This window comes from Pseudopodoces humilis, chromosome 5, assembly GCF_049639895.1.
Source record: "Pseudopodoces humilis isolate 2021_Gansu_Grassland_sample_001 chromosome 5, ASM4963989v1, whole genome shotgun sequence".
Classification (NCBI taxonomy): Eukaryota; Metazoa; Chordata; class Aves; order Passeriformes; family Paridae; genus Pseudopodoces; species Pseudopodoces humilis.
The window spans coordinates 17,971,004-17,991,375 of NC_142204.1; the positions used below are offsets into that span (position 1 = coordinate 17,971,004).

Consider the following 20,372-nt stretch of genomic DNA (forward strand, 5'->3'; position numbering starts at 1 on the left):
GGTGCCGCCGTGCCGGGGCGCGTCCCCTCCGCGGTGTGCGGCGGAGTCCCCGCGGGCAGAGCCCGCCCCGCCGACGGGCTGAGGAGGTGGCGGCGGTGTGACAGCGCGGCAAGGAGCATGCGTGCGGGAGGGGGCGCGGGGGGGGGAGGAGGAGGAGGAGGAGGAAGAGGAGGAGGAGGGATGGCGCGGGGAGGCGGCCGCTGTTTATTTGCAGCCGGCCGGGCTGCGCCTCGGCAGAGCGCGAGTGGCCGGCGGCGGTCCCCCTGCCCGCCCCGCCCCATGCGGGCGCCGCTGCCTCCCCGCGCCTTGGCGGCGGCCGAGCCGGGGCAGCCAGCGCGGCGCCCCGCGCCATGGTGACGGGCTCGGCGCGGGGCTCCCGCAGCCGGGACCGAGCCGCCCCCTGCCCCTCGGCGGCCGGGCGGCGCGGCGGGGCGGCGGCGGCTGCGGTGCTGGCCGGGCTCTGCGCCCTCTGCTACGGCAACTCCCTGCGGGGCGAGTTCGTGCACGACGACGTCTGGGCCATCGTGAACAACCCCGACGTGCGGGCGGCCGCCCCCGTGTCCGCCGCCTTCGCCAACGACTTCTGGGGCAAGCGCATGGCCGAGAACACCAGCCACAAGTCCTACCGGCCCCTCTGCGTGCTCACCTTCAAGTGAGTGGCGGCTCCCCCTCCGCACGGACCCTCTCCCGGCTCCGTGGCCGGGCGGGCGGGGGCGGCCGGCCCCGGGTGGGGGTCAGGGGGAGCCCCGCGGCCCCGGTCCCGCTCCCTCGGCTTCGTGATTCAGCATTTCTGCTGTCCCGGAGCCGTGCGGGACGGGGGGCGGGCGGGGCCGCAGCCGTCGGCGCGGTCCCCCGGCCCGGCCCGGGGCAAGTTCGCTGGAGAAGGGAAGCGATGAGGCGACGCTCCGGAGGAGTCCGCCGCTCTCCCGGCAAGTGCCCCCTCTTTCCCGGCAGTTTGGGAGCAGGTGGCGCCTTGTCCCCGGGCTGCGGGAGGGATAAGAGGGGAAAACGGAGCTTTTCGGAAAGCGCTTTCGACTGGGGAAGGTGCTCACATGAATTCCCCCGAGTTCCTCCCGTGCTCTATGTCGCGTACTTTTTCTCCGCAACTGAGTGGTCGTGCCAGAAACTTCCCGCGGTGTGATTTGAAACAGAGCCGTAGTCATCTCTACCTTTGTTCTTAGCGCTAAGTGGAGGGGTCAGCCCCGCGGGTACCGCGCAGTTCCGTGCATCCCTCTTGGCAGCTGCCAGCCTCCCGTGTCAGTCACGGAGTTGCAGCCTCCCTGCTTCAGATGTTCCTTCCCCGTGTACCGGGCAGAGTTGTTGAGGAGGAGTTTCGGTTTTGCAGGAATAAAGGGAGGCTGAGCAGCAAAAGTGACAGCTACCATTGCTAATCCTAGAAAGAACCTTCGCTGGCCTCTCTGCCCCAGGAGAAGAATTTGCGGCAAATCAGCTCAGTTACAATCCATACAGTTTGTCATTCTTTCCATTAGCTTGTTCTCTGTTTAATTTATTCTGATGGAACATTAACGATGATGAGTATTTAGCAGATTTTAGCATTTAGAAATGATACATGTGTTTGCAGAGAGCTGTGCTGAAGAGCTGGTGGTGTGGCTGAGTGATGTCTAGTGCTCGGTGATCGCATCACAAACTACGGCAGGCACTGGGAATAAAGGGTATGGATATTGGCAAGTCTGCCAGGGGGATGTGTTACAGGCTCCTGCTTCACTCTGCTGATTGAGTAACTCATTAGCACACCGGATATATAAATAGAATTTCATGAATACGTGGAAATTGAGTCTTTCTGTGAAGCAAGAGCAGTTTTGGGAAATGGAACATCCCTTTGGCACTCCCACAGAACACTTGCTGCTCTTTGGTTGTAAAGGTGGACTTGGAGCCAAGAGCCGTCAGTGTTGGCTGTCTGGGCACAGGCTGGCATGCTCCTCATAAAGGAGAGCTGAACAGCACAGACCCTTGTAAACTGGATTTTTTAGAACAGGTTTTGTACCTTCTCCTTGAAGGGCGTCTCAGCACATTTCTGTGAAGAGCGAGGTGGGAACAGATAGTTGGAGGCAGAGCTGGCTTTGTGCATACAGAGTGCCTTCTCCATCATGTGTCCAACCAAACTTCTAGTTTGGGGATCCCTGTAATTAATACATTTGGGGGTAACTGGGGAGAGGAGTGAACCTGTGTGTGTCACCACTGACCTCGTTACATGCAATATTTGCACTGGAGTGCTGGACTTGGCATCTTAGATCAGTTTGCAGGATTGAGATTGTAATGCTAATGAGCAAAAGAAACTTAAACTTTAATTACAAATGGAAACTAAATTCTCTAGTTCCCATTTGTATGTATTTGAACTGGTTTTGCCTTTGCTATTTAAAGGGGTGTACGTCAAAAAAGGATGAAGTGCTGTCTCTGCCTAGTCCTTTCTGGAGGGGAAGTGACACTAATTTTTGTGAACAAGATTTCATCCTCTGTGCTTATAATAACCATACAGCCAAGACATTGGGTCAAAGGCAGAGCTATTTGTTCACCACTTGGCATCACATTTGGAATAGGGAAGAAATCATTTATCTTCCCTGGCTGCAGAGGGAAATTATATTCACCGCGTCCCAATTATCCTTCCAGCCTTCCAGTTTCCACATTCTTCCCATTTAATTTCTACCACTAGGGTGTCAGAGGAAGATGTTAAGAGCTGGGTGGAGTGAATCCTCCAAACCCAGTGCTTCCAAAGAAGCCTCGGGAAGCTTTTGCCATGCGACACTGAACCTGTGGCTGAGCCATGCTCTGCCTGCCTGAGCCATCCGCCCCTGCCTTGCCCAGCAGGAGGTTGCTGGTTGCTCTCTGTCTTCCTGCAGAAGGAAAAAAGGATTTACCCTGATTCTTGTAAAAAAATCTCAGCAGAAAACTGATAGGTAACAAAATGGAAATCAATGTTGCTAATACTTTTGTTAGAATTTACTATAGGTAACAAAATGGAAATCAATGTTGCTAATACATTTGTTAGAATTTACTCCACCCACTTAGGATACTCGAGAAAACTGTGTGATGTATGCAGAAAGGAAGGAAGAGAGGACCAAAGTATTCTGGTATCTTTACTGTTTGTAGATTTGCTTGTTTTATTTAATTTAGCTTGATGTTGTCCTGATTTGGTCAAATCCAAGGCATTTCAATATCAGCCTAGTGGCTCTACGTCTTTTGCATGAAACTTTCATCTTTAAAGGCTTGTTTTGCATCTTGCTGTATTAACATAAAAGAATCTGGGAGATCTCCAAACTGGCTATACAGAACAGAGGTGAAGGGTGGGCTGAAATTTATATCTACAGATTCTTATTTCTGCAGTCTCTTTTCAGCCTCTTGTGGATGTGAAAGTAAGAGGCAGGACTCAAAATGCCCTGTGGACTTTTCATTAGGCTGAACATATCCTACATATAAGCTACGTATTCCTGAAATGATCTCAATTAAAAAAATTTATCACCCATCTGTCAGAAAAATCTGAAGCAGACATTGCTGAAATTGTGTAACAGTAGTTCAGCATCCCTGATGAATTGGAAATCATAAGTGACAGTCCTCATTCCAGTAGACTAATGCTCTGGAGCCAAACAGTGAAAAGAGCTCAAGTATTTGACATTATTCACACTGGATCTGACAGTATGAATGATCAGAGGGAAAAAAGAGTGGCCCACTGGAACCATTAGCAAAACTTAAAATATTCACAGAATTGCTGCACTGTTTTGTGTGGGTTAACATCAGAAGGGGGGAAAAAAGCCTCAATATGGACTGCTGAATTAAGTAATGTTTGCTTTGTGTCTTTGAACTTCTCTTACCTTTTCTCTTGACTTCTATAAAATAAAGGAATGTTGAATGTGTTGGTCCAGAAGCATTCCCATTACACATGGGTAACGGTTAGGTCTAGCACAAGTTCTCATCTGTGCAGGAGCTGAGATGATAGGCAGTGGTTTTGCTTAGTCCTTCATAAAAACTTACTTCATGCTCTGTTCTCCAGCTGCTGTCACTTAAAGGTATTTACCTGCATGTGTTTTCTTCTCTAAGAAGTGATTCAACAGACTTCTTTCTAAAGAAGGCAACTTTTTGGACTCAGAAGAGACTGGTTTTTGGTGTCTTCCTTATAAAGTGCTAAGATGAAAGGTGGGGAAAAAAAGGAGAACTGCCAGTTCTGTAATTCACTCAGGATTTTATATTTAAACTGGGTGCTTTCTGTCTTACACCTTGCCTCCACTAACAGAAGTTCACTGAATCATTTATTCCCTCAGTAGCACTTCAGTTACTCCTTGTTTCCAGTGGTTTTGCAGAAATGTTTCTCAGCTGCTGAAGCAGAAGGTGCAATCCTCAATGCTGTCTCCCTCCCTCTTTCTCTTTCTGTCTGCCAAATCCCCATTTAGATACGTTCTCCAACCCAGAAACAAACAGGTGATGAAGATTTGGTGTAGCCAGCAGCACAGTGAAGGTATGCAGTGCTAGAAAATGGTGAGAATGAAGCCTTTCAAATCCCCTGTATGCCAAGGTTTAAAGACATTTAATCAGATGTGACCCTCCTGGTTTGCAGGTGGCTGAGAAGTGAAGGCCCTGTGTGCTCAGCCTTGTTGGTGGTGCCAAGGCAGATGCTGCTGAAGGATGCCTCAAGGAACAGCTCATCAGGGACAGAAGAAAGAGGTGGTGACAAGTCTAGGACATGTGTTAGTGTGACAGAGAGGGAGGATGGCATGGCAGGGAAGCACAGCAGATACCTGGTCTTCCTCAAAGGAGGTGGGAGTGACATCACTGGGAATGTGCTTGGCTCTGTGGGAAGGGTGTAAGAGTGTCCACTCCAGCTGCTGCTGGTGGCCTAGGAGGAGAGGAGCTGGAGGGGGAATAAGCTGCCAAAGGGAATGCAGCTCTCCCACCAGAAAAGACGACACACAGTTTGTGCAGAGAGCCATCCTACTAGTCCTCTAGCTGGGGAAAAAAAAATGGGGAAAAAGATAAATTAAAAAGTCTGGGCTGTGCTCAGGTGCTGACTGCAGAATGGACAGACCTTCCAGGTCTGTCCACCAAGGCTGCTAGCCAGTGATGGCTTGGGTATGTACCTGCCTGGGAAGTAAATACGGCCCTTCAGCAGCAGCTCAGTATTCTGAGTTGGCATCGAGAGCCTCATGTGAGGCTCCAGTGGCTTTGGATCAAAGCCTTAAGTGAATGTGAGCTTGGGTGAGATGTAAATACATAGCCAAAGAGAGAACTGATTCTATAACTCACTGTCAGCCTTCTCATCTATCTAGTTGTTTACAGCTGATCTTTCTGTTTTTTCAGCTGTAGCAGTGGCATAAGTTTCAAGGACAGGGAGCTTAAGAAAACCAGAACAACCTGGGGAAGGAAAAAAGACCTTGCATTTTCTTTGTTATTGATTTAATGCTATATTACAGCTTGACATCGCAGGGTAATATAGTGGAGCTATAATGTGTCAGGTTAAATACACAGTGCACAAGCATTTTCTTCCCTCTGTACATCACGATGTTTAAAATTGTGTCGGTATTTCTCCTGTACAGCTTAGTCTACTATTTCTACTCATGCTGTGGCAGTCAGTCTCCACACTGCTACTGTGATACCTGCCATGAAATTGATGTAGTACTGGTGTAGCCACACTGGATGAGGTGGACTTTGTGAAGAAAAGCAGATGCTTTGGTGAGACTGGTTGTGTTATAGCTGGAATATACACACACTGTCTCTAAGCACATAATCTTTTCTTTTGACCCAGAGCAGAATGCTTTGCTGCCATTTTAGGTGTCTTCCAAAGCTTGGTGCCTCAAAGCTTAGGTTTTTTCCCCTGGTTCCAGGTGCACAAGAAGTCTCCCTGACAGACAGAATTTTTGTAGCAGGTGTCTGATGTTTATGGCTGTAAGTTTGTGTTCCTCTGGGGTTGCTTGCACTCCCTGGAAGGAGGACAGGACTCCTGTGGAGGGTGAGGGGAAGCTCCCAGCCCAGGGATGGGGGGTGCAGACCTGGCTGGGGGTCCGTGCTGTCATGCTGCTTGCAGCCAAGCCCAGAGGTGAGGATTTGCCCAGCAGGAGAGGTGTGTACAAAGCATGTAGGAGTCTGCCTTCTCATTTTGCTAGCCCTGAATAAAATCTGCCTGTCTCTTGAATTTAAAGCCTTTTATGAGGGAGAGAGTTCTCTAATTCTCCTGACTGACTTGGCTGAGGTGAATGCAGTCACTCTTATCTTTGCTGCGTGCTTCAGTGGTGTCTTGTCTCTATTTAACACCTTCCAGTTCCTGGGGATTTTCTCTCATTGGGTATTCTGTTCCTCTTGCACCAATGTCACCATTAATTTTCTTTGGCCATCTTTTACCTAAAAGTCTCAGCTTTTGATCAGCCTCCTTACCCACAGGAGCATCCTTGTCAATACTCTTTAGAGTCCATGAAAATAAAGTACCCTGGCTGCTGCTGGTTAGCTAAAGGCGTTTCTCTTCATTCCCTTGCTCTGGTTCTGACTGCTTTCCTGGGCTTTCTCTTTGTTGTTTCACAATAAAGAAGAAAGAAAGGGAAAAGAAAAAAGGCTGTTCTCTTTTCACTTCACTATACCTTTTTTTCCTTTTTTTCTTTGCTTCTTTGTAAGTTAGAATGGCATTTCCTTCATGGTCTTCAGCGTATTTCAAACTTACTTCAAATTTGGTGAGGAACTGTTACACCCAGTTTGAAATACTGTCTTTAGGACTAATAACCTTATACTAGATTTTGGTTACTATTGCTTTATCTTCTTGATGAGTGATTGTCCTAGCTTGGTTTTTGATCGTGTCTCATCCCTTTCTCTCTCCATGCTCTGATGGATGGCTGCTGAAGAGTTTCATGAGTCTTCATTTCCTCAGCTCTTGCTGAGATGCTACTTAAGAATAATTTTTAAGACAAACTGCATTTTGTTCACTATCTAGATAAAATGAACCCTGGTTTGTCACTTTGTTGCTTGCCATCATCTGGATTGTTTTCTTCTCAAGTTTTCCAAGGCCGCTTGTGGAGGCAAATTTAAAGCCGTGTGATTGGTGCTCTTGCTATTCGTAAACACAGGAATGATCATCAAACCACACTCTCTGTGGTTTCACCAGAAAATTCTGCCCTGGCACATTTGCCACTTTCAAGGTGCTGTTTCTTCTCAGTCTAATTATGATTTTTGTTTCCTTTTCCTCTCCCTGCTGGAAAGCAGTAACCTACTCTGAATGCCTGCAGTTCACTAGTGCTCTTGTAAGTGATGACTTCTGTGCTCCGAGGCGCTTGCTGTAGCCTGGGAATTGATACAGCCTCTGTCTTCTCACCCATAGCCATTATAGCAAATCAAGGACCAAATCATTTAAGCCTTATTGTCCATTTAATTCTTAGGCATTGTACAGTACTGTGGAAAGATTATCAGCACAAATCAGCACGAAGTCCTGTTGCACTTTGTGGTGGAAACTGGCCATTGCACGAACACCACGGCGAAGGGGCTTATTTTCTGTTTACTGCTATAGGTTTTTCATTAATCTTTGAGCTGTTTCCACATACAGCCTTAACCATTATTGCTAGTGATGCAGCTGCACCTCTTTTGGAGTGCAAATGCTCATTTCCCTGGCACGAAGTACATGCATCTGTGGAGTTTATAAGGAAATTCCACCATGAAAGCGGGTATTACTTTGCATAAAGTTTGCCATATTTAACACACAATTTGAACAGGAAAAGATCATCACAGGAAACCTAATCCATCCTTATATATTGAATTAATTTATATAAATCTGCATATGAGCCTTCCTTATAAAAACTGTGGGGGTTTTATGAGGTATGGGATGCTCTGAGACTTTCCATTAAGTGTTACTTGCTATAACAAATTACCATTATTATCCTGTGCATTTCTATTTCATAACATGTTGTGTTTCGTTGTTAGTCTTTTGAAAATAATAAAATAGATTAAACTAAAAAAGAGCTGCCCAGGGATAATAACAAAGTCTATAAAAAGAGAAACTCTTCAATTATGGTTTACAATATTATTAAATCATAAGAGGTCTTAAAAAAGGTTGAATGAGTCTTCATGTGTACAAGTGGGTGAAAAGCACTATATTAGAGCTGGGATGGCGGGGGAGTGCTGGTGATTATGTACTGTAACTGGTTATGTATGGAATTCTTCTGTGAGCCTGTGCTCTTGCAGCATAGACCCCTCTGATTCTGAGTCTGTGAGGATGAAGTCCCACTGAGTCCCACTCCATTTCCAGGCCCTCTCTGCGGAGAATTGCTCACTCAGAATTGATATGTCCCTGATGACTTCTCTGGAAGACACCTGAGGGTACTGATAGAGGTTACTTTTAAGAGATAGAATTATTTGCTTGCTTCTGGAGAGCTGTTGTACAGGCTCTACTCAGTGAACCTGCAACAGCTGCTGCCTGTGGAAGTCTCTCTTTCTGAGAGTGAAGCTGTGTAATTCCTTTTCCGAGAGTGGATGGTGGAGGAATGGTAGAAAAACTGCTGCAGGTGGCAAAGCAAGCTATACTAGTCCATTGTTCCTGGCAAACATCCATCAGACTTAACAAAACCAAGGGTTTTCTTATTTTGGTGTACCTCCTGCATGGAGGTGTAGTTTGGGCAGTGCTCTGCCTTGGGTGTGACATGCTGAGCCACACATGCTGCAACACTGGGGCACAAAACCACTGTTGAGTCTTGGCTTGAGTAGGTGTTTCAGTGCAGCCTCTCTGCCCTGGTGGGACATGTGGTCAATGCTGAGATTTCTGTAATCAGTTTTTTATTTTGGTGGTGGCTGGATGACGTTGATCAGTTCTATTAGAAGATACCTGTCAATGTCACCCACAGTACTGAGAGACTTCACTTCGGTGTATGTGCTCTTCTCCTCCTTTCCCTGGGTCTTCTGAGAGCCTTTGCATTTGAACTGCCTTTTGCCATTTCACATTTCAGGGTTTAGCAGAATCTTTGCTTCCAGGGACTCTTCCAGCAGAGATGTTAAAGCAATAAAAACTCTTCTCCAAGTGTTTTGTGGGTGGCTCCTCTGAGGAAAGACCTCCACGTGTGAGATGGTTGTATCTCCTCTTTCAAGGGTCTCTATTCCTAGGAATGTTATCACTTGCTGTGTTCAGCCCCAAATCTTTAGGATGCTGTTTGCAAACAGCAGTGACTGTTTTGAGGAGCAGCCTGTTCTTACAGCCTGGCCAGCCCAAAACATCTCCTCTCCTCACTATGTGCTCTACCAAAGCCATAAGATATATCTTTACAAGTTCTGCTTTAGCTCAGACAGCGGTTATGATCTTCATGCAGAAATGACCACATGATACAATTTTCCCCATTTGTGGGGCAGTGTAAGTATGGTAATGCAAGGACAACAGCACCCTCACCTCCCTCCAGTGGAGTGCAGTTTTTTCTTGCCAGAACTTCTGTTTATGAACATTATGTTGGAGAAAGACCACTTCTTCCTTAATTTTGAGATTCATATCTCTGTTTTACTTCCTTTGTTTGCTGAACCGTCTACTGCGTATAATTGCTGCATGCTGCTGCCAGTAAACAAGACTGACTCTCGCTGTTAGGGTATTAAAGATTAAGAGGGGAGAAGTAATTTTTTATTTACCCATCTCCTTCTTGGCTCTCTTGCCCAGAACTTCCTCCACAGTTCCCCTGCGGTGGAGCAAATTTGGCATTCCAAAGTAGGCTGCCTTTTTTTCCCCCGTGGCTGTGTGAGCTGGGGAGCTTTGCAAAGTTCTTGTGACTTGGATTAGAGTTGTTTGAAGACCCAGATTTGCTCAGCCGTTTGACATACAATAAATTTAACCACTGCTAACGTTTCAACAGCATTCTGCTGGGATTGTTTCAGGACTAAAGAATGTTTCCTTCATCGCCATGTGGCCTAATTTCTTATGACAAAGAGCTTTAGCAGCAAAAAGCAGCGGTGTGAATATAGCACCTGCACACACTCATGTTTAGTGTTCCTGGACCGTCAAAGATGATATTTAAAACATACTTGCAGTCTGATTTGGCTGTTTAGTGGAAGAGTTACTTGAATAGCGTGGTATTGTGTTTGTGTTTTGCTCTGCTGTTTTTTATTTATTTAAAGAACACAGCCAAGCTGCGAGGCTGGTGCTTTAACAGAGCTGTTCTCAGTAATTTACATCAGGGAACTCACAGCTTACAGGCCTCATTGACTTGATATTCACCCTAAGAAGGGGTGTGAAGAGCGCACCCCACCTTTGGGATAAGGGACCTGATGGGGGTAGGAAGATCCCTTGCCTATAAAGTTCTGCCTCTCCTGCCAGCAGACCTGTTTTGGAGGATGAGAAGTGACAGACACAATCCATGGAGACTAATGATAGATTTTTCAAGAGTATTGTCAGATTTCATGGGTTTAGTGACTGGTTCTCACAACTTGGCCAGCTAAATGAGAATCTCTCCTGTTTTGGTGCATGAGTTCATATCACCTGATATCCTGAGCACTTGTCCTCACCTGCCTGCATCTGCTTTCTCCAGAAATCAGGTTCCCAGGCCACACTTTGTCATTGAAGGGGAGCAGTGGATATGCTCCAGCTGATTTACAGCCAGAAGTTATTCATTTGTATAAAGAATGTCTCCTGCAGTGGGTCACTGTGATTGTGCACATCTGCAGGTGTCTTGGAGTGAGCTGTGGCTCCTTCAGGGGCAGGGTGGCCCTGTGCTGCCTCTTGCTCCCCTCAGCATGCTGAAAACAAGATTCTGGCCTGGGGGTTCCCACTGCTGCAGAGTATTTGCAGCTGAAGCTCTGGCTGGATGTCTGTTGCTGCCATTTCTTATGGTTTGTCATTCAGTGCTGGTAGAAATAAGGGAGAGTGATGGATGTTGCTACCCTGAAGTGGCTTGCAGGAGAAATGGGATAAAAAAAGAAAAAGCTCCAACTCTTCATGTATTCTTGAATCACAGAGACTGATGTCTTGTCAAAATGTAACTGCATCAACCCATACTTCAAAGAGAAAGGTCAAGTCATGCCAAAATCTCACTTTTTCACAAACTCTCTGGGTTTCATCTGTTGCCTCCACAAACACTTGGGTGGGACCACAGCAGGAATGCACAAGTAAGACTCTTGGTCTGATAAAATTGGATTGGCCTGGAAGATTCAACCCAGAACAGCTAACACTTCCTCGGGTATAAATAAGAAATGTAGAGAGTTATTTATAAAAAAAAAAAAAAAAAAAAAAAAAAAGTTGTCTGGCTCTCACAGACCTCTTCACACCTCCTCTGTCTCACAAAAAACCTGAGGTGTTTTTTTAGAGTAGCAACAGCTCAGTGGCCTTGCTGTCACATCATGCTTGTCAGGGAGACCCGGAGTCTTTAGCAACAGGAAGGATTATTGACCCTATAGCATATTTACAACTGCATGTAAAATATTTAGATTGAGTCTTCTTTTCACTGGTTATCTTGTAGTTTGTTTAAAAAAAAATTCCCTTCAACATTAGTTAAAGGACATTTTTCCAGATTCCTTGTTCATATATGGAGCCTTCCCTAGACAGGCACCATGTGTATGTGTGTATATTTGTGTAGATACATATATATATTTGTCCAAATGTACAGATGTTGTTAATACTTAAGAGAATTATCTTCAACTGCATGTAAGGCAAAGCTTGTCAGCAGCTGTTCAGCAAGCTGGCTGTAAGAAACAGTGACCAGAAGAATATGTTAATACATGCTGTCAAACAAATGTCATAACAGCTTGTTACGTTTTATTTTTTTTATGATCAACACAAATAATGAACCCTAATTGTCTCACTGAGTCTATGGTGATGTTAGCTATCTTACTTTTGTCATCAATGTCCTTATAAAAATGATGCAAACTATTAGACAAACTTCTTTATGCCAGTAAAGCATTTAAATAAAGGCTTAACCTTCAGCGTGTGACACCATTTTGAAAGCTAAATGGGAATAAATGCCCCTGTTAGGCCAAGCAGATGCTCCAGTGCCTTACCAAGTCTTTGTCTTGGCTGTTCTTGGGCAAAAGCATCTATTCTAGAGCAGAAAATAGCTACCCATATTGCACAGCCTCCACGTGGCCAGCAGAACCACAGAAGGTGCCAAGAGGGAAATAGGACAAGTGCCACGCTGCTGGCCAGGGTGATTTGCCGCAAAGGAAGCACAGGCATGGTCTCACTGCAGTGAGCTCTGCTGGGAGGGCACAGGACTCTCCCATCTCTGTCAAGAAGGTTGCCAAACACAACCACATAATAAAAAAATTGAGAAAATGGTTTTCTCTTTAATCAGATAAACCAGAAGTTTAGAGCGATTTTCAGTAATTAGTTTAATAGCACTACCATTAGATGACTGCAAATGGGGCAAAAGGCATAATTCAGATTATTTTAAAGATGTCTTGCTATTAGATCTCTCAAATCCAGCAATGCTTTTGTTTTGTTTCCTTACAGGTTAAACATATTGCTGGCTGGCATGAACCCCTTCTATTTCCACGCAGTGAATGTAATTTTGCACTGTCTGGTGACTCTTGTGCTGATGTATACTTGTGACAAAGCTGTGTTCAAGGACTGTCGACTCGCTTTTGTCACGGCGCTCTTCTTTGCTGTGCATCCCATTCACACCGAGGCTGTAAGTATGTGCCACCAAAGCTAAAAATAAATTCATTCTTCACAATTTTAATTTTTTTTTTTTTTGAAGGAAACCTCTGAGTCATACAGAATGTGATGCTTGTGATTTTTTTGCTGTGGGGTAGCAAAGGTGAGAATGTAGTCTATTTAAAATAATTTGTAGGAGTCATTAAGAAAAAAGTATATTCATACTTGCAGTCTTTGTGCTCTGGAACTGAATTCTAAATGATGGTCCTAATCAGCCATGCTGGGAATAAATGAACAGCCATGAGTTTTCTCAAAGACCTCAGTGAGGCTGTGCTCTCCTGCTGGGATTTGGTTGCATGCCTTCAGTCATCTCCAATAGCCATCAATTTTAGGGAGGAAAAGTGAAGGTAGCATTAGTGTGTATTCTGGAGAAGCTCTCTCAGACAGAGGTGATGACCCACAGATTAATTTGTATTTATTTCAATTAAAAGCTAGGATAATCATCTTCAGAAAAAAAGTCGTTCATGAATACCAGCATAAATTTACAGAACAACAGCTCATATTGGATGTTCTTTCAGTCATTATAAGGAAACACTTAAAGACATAATCATTCCAAAACTGCAGTCTGTTAGCACGAGGAGACACTTCTGTGGCTAAAAGGAGTCTTGCTGTCTTTGAGAAGGAAAGGTAAAGTCCACACTGCATAAAAGAAATGCTCTCATTAGCTGAGGTGCCATTGACATCACACTGCTCTCATACCAAGCCTTTGTACACGAGGGAGGGAAACAGCTCCTGTGGCTGAGAGCTTTTGAGGAGAGATTACCTTAATAACAAAAAGCCACAGGCTTTGGAGTTACTCCCTGTGCTGTGTTGTGTGAACTAATCAGCTAGGATCCTTTTGATAATACAGCTTTATATTTTAAGGGAGGTTTTAGAAGAGACACTCTTGGAATTTATTTTTGTCTGGGTTAGAACTTTAAAAGGTTAAAATAAATGCCAGAGCTCTGAATATAACTTAATTATGTAATCTCAAAAGGGGTGAAATTTCAAAGGGCCTTTTATTTGCTTTTTGGGTGATTTTTAGATCCTTATGAAATAGGATATTGAAATAACTGTAAAAAAGAGTGTTTATCTATTCTTCTTCAGTATTCCCTTTTTTAAAAAAAGATTTTGTCCATTAATCTGTAGAAAAAACTCTTGCAAACTCAGATTGTTCAGGAGGAATAAATACTATAACACTATCCCTTTTTGGTGATAAAGTTCATTCAAATATTACTTATATAGTAGGTAATTTTCTTTAACAAATTTCAGTACTGGGAATTGGATACATTTCTCATCTAAGCCTTATTATACAAAATTAAAACAGATCCTTAAAATTGGCATTTTCTATATAACTTTATTAATATTTTATTAAGCAAAGAATGACTTTACTGTTGGCTTACTCATTTGTTTTGCCAAGCTAGAAATGCAGCAGACAAAACTGTACACTGTCCAAGTAACATTTTGGTATGCTGAGGGAGGGATAACGCTGAAAGATCAAAAGCTTAAAATAGTAGCAGTGAGCATGGGTTGTTGAGGCAGTCACCGAGTGTTTTTACATTTTTAGATGTGTTTTTACACCTGTGTGTCTCCTTCCCTTTCAGGTAACAGGTATAGTAGGCAGAGCAGATGTCCTGGCCTGTCTACTCTTTCTGTTGGCTTTTCTCTCCTATAATAGGTACGTGCTAACGTCATGAGGTTCTTAAGTCTGAGGAGGGGCCCAAAGGCAGCTGCCAGTGTTTGGTGGTTTTTGGCAGAGGTACTTCCCACAGCTCAGTGCTCTATGGAAGTGTCCTGGCCCCTGCTTGTGGCCTTGGTGATGCTTATTAGAACAAAAACCCGCAAAACCCGAAGTCAGCGTTGCCAATCCCTCTTCCACTGACATTACAGCTGGCCATACACCAGAGGAGGGCTTGTAAAAATGATAAAGAAATGTTTTCAATGCAAGGCAAATAGTCTGCATGTGGAGTGAAGAGCAGACAGACACATGCCTGCCTTTCAAATGCGTGCTGTGACTGTGGCACTCTGGAACACCTGGTCTGAGAGAGTTAAGGAGTGTGTCTAGACCATTAGTCATACTTTTCAGATGAAAACTTGGCACTGCTTGCTGCTCTGTGTTCTAAAACTGTAACTGAACAAGTATAGATACAGAAATAGCTTACTTGGATGGGGTTTCTGCACCTTTTGCATTATTTGCAGTTTGAAATAACATTGTTTGCATTCAGAAATAGCACCATGTCATCACAGCCACAGGGAGAAACTGCTTATATCCCTCTGGAGCTGTCTGCTACAAACCCACAGTGCTGTTTTCTTCTGAAGGTTTCGAGGGTGTGAAACATAGTGACCCCATAGGAATCTGCCTGTTTGATTTCAGTTTTTTCCTGCCTTCTCCCATGTGATAGGGGCTTGCTGCCCAGTCTGTTAATGATTAAGACACATCTCTGACTCAGGGGAGTGTGAGTGGGACGGAGGAATTTTTGCTTGCCTTGTGCTTTTTGTCCCATAAGGAGAATTAAGCATGTGTGTTCCACATGACAGAAAGCAGGTGTTTTTCTGCCCTCTCTGTACTTACTCTGCCTTCCTCTGACTGTTTCAAGTCTACTTTATTTGGTTTCACCTCTTGTGCACCAAGAATTGGAGCAGCTCCCCATATTTGTGTCTTCCTGTCCTGTGGCCGAGCCTTTCCTCATTTTAGATTGTTCATGTCTTAACACGTTCATCTTAAAGCATTAAGGAAAAGCGTCTCAGTATTTGTGTGACTGTAGTAAACATGAAGATAACAGAGAAGTTAAGATATTTTATGTCAATTCTGTTTTTCAGGAGTGTGGATCAGCTTTATGTTGGGGAACATTTCCCTCCCACTGCCTCCCCATTATTTTTGCTGCTTAGTTTATTCCTTGGGACGTGTGCAATGCTGGTGAAAGAAACTGGAGTCACTGTGTTTGGTGTGTGCTTGGTTTATGACTTCTTTTCCCTCTCCTACAATGGACTCAAATTGTAAGTAACTTGTTATGCTCATGGTGCTTTTACAGGTGTTTTCACATGTTGGTCTAAAATATGTATTATTATGATTATACAGCACTGGGGGAGATGGACTTGTCCTGCTGAATTTGATGGTACACTTTAGATAAATTTGGAGGGGCCCACGATTTCATTCCGTGGTTTTGGGTTTGTTTTGGATTTGTTGTTTGTTTTTGTTACTGTCTTGCTGCCTGATAGCTTTTGTTGGGTAAACTGACCAGATGTGAAGAATTGATCCCTAAAATGCTGAATTTACCCTGGCAAGACTAACATTTATTTTTAGTGTGGGAGTTCTGACTGAAGCATCAACATCTTAAAATTTCTCTGGCTTAACTCCTTCCATTCACAATGTCTGCTTGATTATTCGGTCACAGTGCCATGGGTTTAGAAATATTGTATGATGCTTAGTAGTAAAAACAGGTTTGATATTTTTCTGTCCTTTCAGAATGGAAAAAGAGGGAAAATACCCATCCAATTCTGGTTGGAATAATTAGCAGCTCTCAGAAGTCACTGTAGAAAAATTAAATACTTTGAAGGTTGCCCCCCACACCCACTTAGTGTCACAAATAACTATGATATTTTCCATCTCCGTTCAAAGTCAGAAGTCTTGTTTTATTAGAAGCTGTTTTTTATCTGTTTCTCTCCCAAAACATCCCTGGTACAGATCTGTGAGTGAATGTAAGAGCTCAGAATGGGAGGTCTCACTCCTCATATGGTTTCATGTGTTTCCACTGGTGCTGCCCCACCAGCTCTGGAACCTGTCACACCCTACATGAGCTTGTGTGTACCTGGGTTATGAAAAGGACACTGAATTTGTGTTTCTGCAGTGAATTAAATGAACAGAGCTGGTGCAAGGTGAGAGCAGCATCTGCGGGGAGAAGGAGGACTCTCAGGAGCATCCTGGCTTCCCTCCCTTTGTGGCCCTTTCTCTGGGCCCTAATGGGGACAGACCACGTTTCAGACCTGCCCTCTGTCAGCAATAGCAATCAGCAGGCAGGTACAATGGATCGGCAGGGGATTCCTCCTCTTTTCACTGGATAAGTAGTTCTTAGTGGTGTGACTGGTGGGCAAGCAGCCAGGGAGATTTCTGGGCACTGACAGCCAGCTTGCTTGTTAGCACTTGCGTTTACACCCTGACAGGCGTGTTTCAGGCCCTGCCTGGCTAAAGGGAATACAACTGTTAATTAACTGGAGGGAAATCTGTGCTTTCCTCCTCCCTCCTTTCCTCAGTCTCCCCCTTCCCATAGGCCCGCATTCCAGGGGGCCTCCTCAAGCTGTTTTTTTGTTTCAGTGGCGGCCAGTTCCCCAGATGTGGCACTGTTTAGCTTGTAGGAATGAAGCTCTCTAGTCCAGACGTGCTGTATTTTCATATCTCCTCTGGTTGTATGTATTGTGCATTTATCTATCTGCTTGTGATGCTCAAGATTTTACGACTGCATTTGACTTTAAGGGGCAGCAGAAAACAAACAGCCTTCTATGTGCTGCTGAAAGCTTACCTGCTCCTTCTTCCAACCTTGCTGTTTAAAAGTGGTGGAACATCATTTGTTTTCTGGAGCAAAAAATTAGGAGTGCTTCCCATCTTAACAGAGGTCCAGAGAACAGCTGGATACAGGAGTGCTCAACTTCTGTTGCTGTAGTCCCAGATCTAGGTAGGAGCTAATAAATGCTGTCCTCTCAGCACACAACAGCTTTGTTTTGGATTAAAGAATGCCGTCTGTTGTAGTTTGACACCGTGTTGTGCCGATTTCATAGCGCTCAACCCTTCGCTAAGTAAAAGCGCAAAGAATCAAAAGTCCTTCAATCCTTTTCTTTCCCCTTTCCCTTCTTTTTCTCCCTTTTCTCAGGAGAAACGGGGGCATTCACCAGAGGCCTGTCCGGCCGGCCGTGTCCCCTGGGTGCGGCTCGCCGCCGGTGCCGCTGTCCGGCCGGGAGAACGGGAAGCAGCAGCGCTTGGCTCACCGCGGCGCCTGGAGCTCCTGCCACCCCGAGGAGCAGCCCAGCGGGGGCCTGGCCGTGCCCAGCAGAGCCATCTGGGCCATTCGCAGGTACTGCTGCCTGCTCCTGCTCAACTCCAGTCTATTTTGCAGCTGCCTTTTGTTTTAGACGTTTTTATCCTGAAATTGCTGTGATTTTTCTTGTGCTACTGGAGAGGGAGGATGGGAGAAGGTGGAAGGAGGGTTAAGGGAGAGAAGAGAATATCTGAGGACTTGTTAGCTTTTTTGTTCTCTTTGATCCTTGTATTTGTCCCTGTTGTCCCTGATGGATAACATCATAGAATTGTTTAGGCTGGAAAAGACTTCTAAGATTATCAAGGCCAGCTATTACCTCAGCACTGCCAAGCCTGCTACTAAACCCTGTCCCTAAATGCCACATCTGCACATCTTTTAAATACCTTCAGTGACTCCACTGCTTCCCTGGGCAGTCTGTTGTTGACAACCCTTTCAGTGAAGTAAATATTCCTAATATCCAATTTAAAACATCCCTGGCACATCTTGAGGCTATTTCCTCTTGTCCTGTTGCTTGCTCCTTGGGAGAGACCGATGCCCACAACAGGGAGCAGGAGGTTATCAATATAAAAAAACATCTCCTGTCTTGTTTTGTCATCTTGTTCCTTGTTTCTTTTACTCCTCTTTCTTCCTACTGCTCCTTTCTCCCTCCTTTGCTTTATACTTTTTCCAGATGCCCTCCCTCTGCCCCCGCTTTTGGGAACATCCCTTTCTTACACAAGGGGAAAGCCTCTCTCTTCAGGAGAGGCTGCAGAGGCTGTGTTGGATGGAGAGCCCGTGCACGTGGGATGGCTTCAGAGTGAGCTCCTCCACGCTGCCAATTGGCATTTGCTTTTTTGGCAGCTGCCTCTTCAAGTGTTGTCAAGGATTTCTGCACATGGCAAATCAAGCCCTGCATGTACATAGCTGCTTTCTGTTTGAAAAGGGGCTCTCATGGTGGTGTAAGCTGCTCAGCTGCTCTCTTCTCAAGTGACTGGCTGTGTACAACACACTTGCAACAACTTGCTGTGTGAGGGTTAGCTGTGGGATGCCCAAAGTGGAGCTGGCTTGGTCCCAGTGGCTGAGAGGGAAGCACTCCTGTGAGAGTTGTGCTGTTGACATATTATATGAGATGAAGAACTCAAGACAATTTCTCCATTAAGATATATTGTTTAAAAAAAAAAAGGAAAAAAAAGGAAATCCTTGCCATAGAAAAAAAAGAAAGGAAAAATGAAGTTGCTGTCAAATCTGTAAGATTAATTATGCAATTTTTCCTTGTAATTCATATTTGTCTGACTTGTGTAGGTCTTCTTGCTTGGCAAAAGGATGGGGGGAAAAAGCTTTAAATATTTCAGAAGCTCCAAAATTGGTGGACAAATCTGGTACAGTGAAGTAGCTTTAGGTATCATATTTAGTCTACCAGATTACTAATTGTAAGGTTTTAATTAGAATAAAGTAGTAGTGCACTGATCTATACTTCTAAGTACTTGTAATGTGATCAAGTACGTTTCTATTTAATAATAATTTATTATACATCTTACTAGAGCTAACTGAAAAATGCAGGAAGATGTAATGGAGGAATTAAGGGAATTGGTCTAATTAGCAGTAACTGGAGCTAGTTATGTAAATTCTTGGTGCAGAGATATTTTTATTCTTTATTGTCACTTGCTCTTATATTCAGCTATCCAGTGAATATGTGGGTTGCAGTCCCAGTTGCCTTCAGGAGTAAGGAACGAGTTAGTCTGGAGGAAATTGTAGGTTTTATCACCACAGTTTATTGCAATTTTGGGGAACGTTGGCATATGCTACTGAAATGAGGTAACTAGAATCTCTTGTGGGTTGGATCCATCTCCCTGAGTTTTAAAACCTGAAAGAGGCTTGTGAGTGTATGTGCCTTTCCATGTGATATAAATGGGGAAGGACAGACAGGAACTTCCACCTTGTGGTTGGGGTAAGGCCTCACTGCTCTCACTGGGGTGTGCTGTGTGTCCTGTTGAAAACCAGTATCAGTGGCAGTCGTCACTCATACTCTTTTTCATGATTTGTTGAAGCCACTGGAAACTGGGATCTATTTTTTTACCTTTTTTTCTTTTTTAAATTGGTTTTGGTTCTGCCATGTCCTATGTGCCTCACACTCTGCATTGCTAAATGTGGTGCAGCCCATGAACACGTTTGAGCCACCTAATCACTCTGAAGGTTTTCAGCTGTATAAAAAGCTGGGGACTGCAGACTAAGCTTCTTGAAAAAGAGGACTCCACAATAGCTTGCATACTTTTGAAACTGAAATCTCTGTTTCTCTTTGGTGTCCTAGAAGCTCATTTTTATTGTGTCTGCTGGTGGGGAGACTCTTCCCTTGGAGTGGACAATAGACTGGAATTAATGCTGCTATTTTCCATGTATATGAATGGCTGCATAAGTTTTGTTGGTTTTTTTGTTTTGTTTGGGTTTTTTTTGGGTTTTTTTTGTGGTTTATTTTTATTTATGTACTTTATTATATATATTTTTTTTGCCAGGTTACAGAAGAAACAGGTGTACTTGGAGCTGTGCCCAACAGCATCACTTTAAATCTTGTGTTGTATGTGTAAAAGAGAGTGTGGGAGCTCACTACTCATTAGCATTGTGGAAACCAAGCCCAAAACCCCATTGATCCAGAATCCAATGAAATCCTAAAGGCTATAGCAGGGATAAATGTGATCTGATGACTAAACTGGCAGTGCTGTTGTTTCCTCTTAGAGTAGCAAGGGAAAGAAGATGGAAATGCTCTGCAGAATGTGGTGCATTCCAGG

The 20,372-nt window shown here is 44.5% G+C and overlaps 1 protein-coding gene across 2 annotated transcripts in view; it reads left to right on the forward strand.

Annotated features, from left to right (window-relative positions):
- The first annotated feature begins 350 nt into the window (after positions 1-350).
- The window catches only part of TMTC1 (transmembrane O-mannosyltransferase targeting cadherins 1), a 133,381-nt gene continuing 113,359 nt past the window's right edge, over positions 351-20,372 (forward strand). Inside the window, exons 1-5 of one of the 2 annotated variants that reach the window (XM_014256835.2) lie at positions 351-652; positions 12,398-12,575; positions 14,185-14,258; positions 15,401-15,577; positions 17,446-17,646. In XM_014256835.2, coding sequence (XP_014112310.2) covers positions 351-652; positions 12,398-12,575; positions 14,185-14,258; positions 15,401-15,577; positions 17,446-17,646 — 932 coding nt within the window. The remainder of the gene's footprint in view (positions 653-12,397; positions 12,576-14,184; positions 14,259-15,400; positions 15,578-17,445; positions 17,647-20,372) is intronic. The other variant, XM_088055044.1, reaches the window with a different exon arrangement.